Genomic DNA, 4,635 nt, shown 5'->3' with positions numbered 1-4,635 from the left:
CGTCTCGTCTCATCTTATTTCATCGTCTATCTCGTCTCATCTCATATGAACCTATCTTAAGTTGATCTGGCTTTTTGTGAACGTTTTTGTATGTTAAGACATGTTAAGGGTCAAAGGTAGCCATGCTTCTGGTAAGTCAACATCACTTTCAGCTGTTGGCTAGAATAACAACAAACAGGTTCAGCCTCTCCTCCCACGCTTCTGCACTCTGACTGAACCACCGCTCGAACATTTGATGTCACTCTCACCACCACATCTGTCCAAAGGTCCCTGCGGACCAGTGTGGCTCTCATGTCCCGTAACACGACAACCACCTCCAGGTCCCGATCTCAGGAGAACCGGCTGGGAGTGGGAAGGCCTCACATTCCTCCTGTGGCTTTGTAGCGCTCTGTTTTTCGCCCTCCCTCTCGCTGCCTCTATTTCTCGTACCTCTCCAAGACATTCCAGATGTGGGCCAGCTTGGCTACAACAGCTCCACTCTACCTCCCGCTACTAATGATAAAATAGAGACAATTTTTACATTACCACCGCTGACTGCGTCCTTCTCTGCTCCCTTTCGATTGGATGACAGCTACTGTTGCTCTGGGATCTCCACCCTGCAGGATACAGGCGAGAGATTACACTGATTCTGTGGCTTTAAAATGGGCTTGTTTTTTTTTGGAAAAGGCTCAATGAGGAAGAATTCAGTTTGGGGGTAAGGAAGATGGAGCTGGCTGGATTTCACGTGGCTGCTGTTTAGAAAAATGCAGGGCTGAAGCCAACTGAACGCAGGGTGTTAATACAAAGTGGTTTTACTTCAAACACGATCCGGAAAATGGCTCTTTTGTTTCACTGGTGGATTAAAATGTCATGAGTTAAACTGTTAATATAGTTGTGAGGCTGTTGCAGGTCTTGCAACATTTCCGGGAGGGAGTTCAACTATTTGTTTGTTCTGTTGTCTGACCTTGCACCGGTTTAAGGTGAAAGTCATCTGGCAATTATTTCCAGAAAGAAAGAATCTAAGGGATGTTCTGTGAGGGAACATGTTTGGGCATGTGTCGGCTCTGCCCGGCCTCCATCCATATCCTATCACTTCATTTAGAAAAAACGAGAATGCTTTAAAAGGCCGACAAATAAAAACAGAGGGATAGAAAGAGGGTTAGAGGGGAATGTATCTGAGAGAGGCCGGGGAGGGAATCATTTCCCGTAGTTATCTCCTCATAAAGGCAGTGTCATCCTCCCCTTCCTGTACTCTCTGGAGTCCCAAACACAGTCCAGGTAACACAAACACCGTTGATCTCTGTACTCGCAGGCACCGGGACATCGCTCTGCTTCGTCCAGGCCTCAAACCCCGTGAAGGATGACTGAGGGAGACGTCACTGTGCTGTCCTTCAGATCCACGTCTCTGGATCGGTCCCGGCAGGAGCCCCGGACCCTGACCAGGCTCTACTGCCAGAACGGAGGCTATCACCTGAGGATTTTACCTGACGGCACCGTGAGTGGTGGGAGGCAGGAAAATGAGACCTATGGTGAGGAAGAAGTCTACTTTACCTCTTCTTTTTGATTTGTGATTTGTTGTTTATGTTCAGGATATGTAACCAAGTCTTTGGAATCGAAAGGATTAAGTCCACATAATGTGTCATACTACTGTTCATTATTTTGACTTTCAAAACTTTATGCTTAAAGTTCATTGTTGTTTAAATAATGAGAAACAAAAGAGAAGGTGGTATGAAGGTAGTAAAAATGGAAGAAAGCGAAGGCTCCTGAATCAGGAAATTACTTTAAAGAACTGTTTATACTCTTGAGCAAGGCATTAGAGCCCAGTGGTTCTGGTAAAGCATCTCAGTGATTTTAATCTCGAGTAGGCTGCTCACTGTCTGTGCTCAGGACCTGAACTATCTATCCCAGGATCAAAATGATTACAATGGATTAATGTTGTTGTGTGTCATTAAATATTGAGCAGTGTGGTACGTGTGTGTTGCAGACATCCTCAGGCTGAAGGCTGTGAGTGTGGGAGTGGTGGTCATCAAGGGGGAGGTGACAGAAAGGTACCTGGCTATGAACCAAAATGGACACCTCTATGGATCTGTGAGTTTTTACATTTTGTGAAATGAAACCTCATGTTCGGATGGAAAGACCGAGACTAGTGTCAAGAATGGCATTAATGACATGCCTAATAGTTTCAGGCATATAATATTTTTGTAGTTCGTCAGTCAAGGGTTAAACTCACAAATCCGTGTAGTTTTAAAACAGTTCAGGTATTTTTGCAAAACACTGGAAAGTCCCAGTACCATAAAATAATTTCTAAAAGAAATCATGGTAGAATTGTTGCTTTCTGCAAATGTTGAAGCTAAATCTGTATTTCTACCTTCAGCTTGTAAGAAAAAGCATCAGAACAACAAATTATCCATGAAAATAATTGCAGAAACTTTAAATATTAATGACCATTATTCAATAATTGAAGAGTGAAAACACTCAAAGATCATTGGCTGGAAAGAAGATTTATTTGTTGAGAGCAGAACAATTTTATTCTTTTGTTTTGTTCAGCCGGCAAAATCTGAGACACTGAATGATATTTTTATTGCAGTACATCTGAAATGTGGCTTTTTTTTTCTATATCTTTGTTTATATCTTGTTAATATCACAATTACCAGATGGCAACAGTCACTAGTTCAACATTATGTCAGAAAATGTGGTCTGGTCTAATATTAAATGTTGAAAAAAGAACCACTTAATCCACATTTTATTCGGATCAATGTCTTGCATTAAATAATGAAATAAGTATTGTCTAAATGTTCTAATGTAAATTCTCATTTCTATCCAGCACTTCACAGCGTTCGTTACTCTATACTCTCCTGTTGCTGTTTGTTTGCTTCTAAACAAATCCCATTTCATTGTCTTGTCTCAGCAAGCAGTGAACGACGAATGTTACTTCCTGGAGAAGTATGAAGAAAACCACTACAACACGTATTGCTCTCAGAAGTACAACTGGTATGTCGCGCTGAAGAGAAACGGCCGACCCAAAGCGGGACCGGACACACACCAAGGTCAGAAGGCCATCTTCTTCCTGCCAAGGGCTGCAGCAAACATGTAAAGCACGACGTCACAGGAAACAAGGACACGCTCAACATGCACATTTATAGTGAAATGTTATTTGAGGCTGGGGAAGCCTGAGGAAAACACATAATACTGTTTCTACAGTTTGTTTCCATACAAACAACCTATAAATTAGTGTTCTCCACTCATTTATGCAGGAAACATATGATCTGACTATTCTGCTTCATGTAAAGAGTTTATACATGGTTATATATGCATCATTTTTTCTTCCTCTGAGCACATACACACTCACTCACAGCAGACAGAACATGTTTGTGATATCAGTGCATGTCAGTCCTAATAGATGAGTGTTTACTTTGAACCCTGGTATGAAATACCACTGCTGGGAGACAGCTATGCACCACTTCTACTAAGTTCCACAGTTGGTTGGGTCTGGTGTAGAGGAAACTTTAAAACAGAAAATAAATAGATATCCACAATCTGGCTTTAAACTCAAGTAAACAAAGCATATGGAATAGTAATAGAATCGTTCCAGTAGGCCTATTTCAGTTTGGCCTTGTAATTTGCTCGAGCCTGTTTCTGTAACCACTTCTGTTCTATGTGGAACGTCTGCATCTCCAAGAGCTCAATTTATGAAATCAGACAAAAAAAGATTCTTCACTCAATATAAGAAACTTCAACAGGACTTAAATTTATATTATCAGTGTCCACTCAAAGGGTTCAAGCTGTTACCGTCCTGAAAGCATCACCACACTCATTTATAACATCATTAGCCATGACGACATTATATTATTATATTGTTCCTATGTGCCAGAAACCATCTTTGAGAAAAATGTATATCAGTTTCAAGAATGTCAATTTCTTAAATATAATAAATATGTAATAATGTACTTTGGACTTTAGTCCCATCCTTTAATATGGAGAAGCAGGTTTATGACCTATATACTGCATCAGGTGGAAATTGAGATGCTTTGTGTCCATCTTTACAGTCTATGGAGGAAACACATGTTGCTGTGACATTATACTGGATTGAATTACTATTGTGAATATTTATATATAACATGTTGCTGCTATTGCAGCAACATGCATTTAAGTTTTAATCTCACTGAACATTGCCACGAATATTTGAAGAATAATTTTTACATATATATATATATTAAGGTAATGCAATCACCTTTATGCAAGACAATGTTAATAAAACTAAATATGCATTATTATCTGTGAACAAATAAACTGTTTAATTTGCTCGACCTATAGACTGTGATTATTGTTTTTTGATCATTGTGCATTCATACAATTAAATTAATATGTATTTGTGTGTTTCTGACAGAGCATATAAACATCTGGTTCTAATAGTAAATTAACACTCTTACAGATGTGTACCAGATGTTTATTTTACTCCTTTGGACACAAAAACTTGAAAATAGTGTTTGACCGCTAGATGGCAGCATTGCTTTAGGTTCACTAGTGTTGTCGCTCAAGCTGGCACTGTTGAGCAGTACCCGTTCAGAATAAATCACACGTGGAAAAAGGAAGAAACAACACATGTGTTATCAAGTGTATATGTTTAACCCTCTTTACATGAGAGACACACATATG

General features: G+C 39.8%; 1 protein-coding gene across 3 annotated transcripts; it reads left to right on the top strand.

Moving 5' to 3' along the window:
- Nucleotides 1-267: 267 nt before the first annotated feature.
- Nucleotides 268-4,107, top strand: LOC133019110 (putative fibroblast growth factor 1). Of its 3 annotated transcripts, none has more exons than XM_061085470.1 (4): nt 268-609; nt 1,292-1,508; nt 1,964-2,067; nt 2,888-4,107. In XM_061085470.1, the coding sequence occupies exons 2-4, from the start codon at nt 1,340-1,342 to the stop codon at nt 3,071-3,073; spliced, it is 459 nt and encodes a 152-aa protein (XP_060941453.1). In that variant the 5' UTR covers nt 268-609; nt 1,292-1,339; the 3' UTR covers nt 3,074-4,107. The 3 variants fall into 3 exon arrangements, with proteins under 3 accessions (XP_060941453.1, XP_060941454.1, XP_060941452.1); XM_061085471.1 differs by lacking the exon at nt 268-609 and adding an exon at nt 636-694; XM_061085469.1 differs by lacking the exon at nt 268-609 and having other exon boundaries at nt 741-1,508.
- Nucleotides 4,108-4,635: the final 528 nt, after the last annotated feature.

The sequence above is a fragment of the Limanda limanda genome, chromosome 14, assembly GCF_963576545.1.
Source record: "Limanda limanda chromosome 14, fLimLim1.1, whole genome shotgun sequence".
NCBI classification, from domain to species: domain Eukaryota; kingdom Metazoa; phylum Chordata; class Actinopteri; order Pleuronectiformes; family Pleuronectidae; genus Limanda; species Limanda limanda.
This window is presented reverse-complemented; position numbering and strand designations above follow the sequence as displayed.

What these genes read in the sequence shown, in the direction of transcription:
- LOC133019110 (XM_061085470.1), top strand. Translation starts at nt 1,340, where the DNA reads ATGACTGAGGGAGACGTCACTGTGCTGTCCTTCAGATCCACGTCTCTG. An exon ending in GCAGGAAAATGAGACCTATG is followed by an intron (nt 1,509 to 1,963) that starts GTGAGGAAGAAG and finishes TGTGTGTTGCAG; the next exon opens with ACATCCTCAGGCTGAAGGCT. An exon ending in ATGGACACCTCTATGGATCT is followed by an intron (nt 2,068 to 2,887) that starts GTGAGTTTTTAC and finishes GTCTTGTCTCAG; the next exon opens with CAAGCAGTGAACGACGAATG.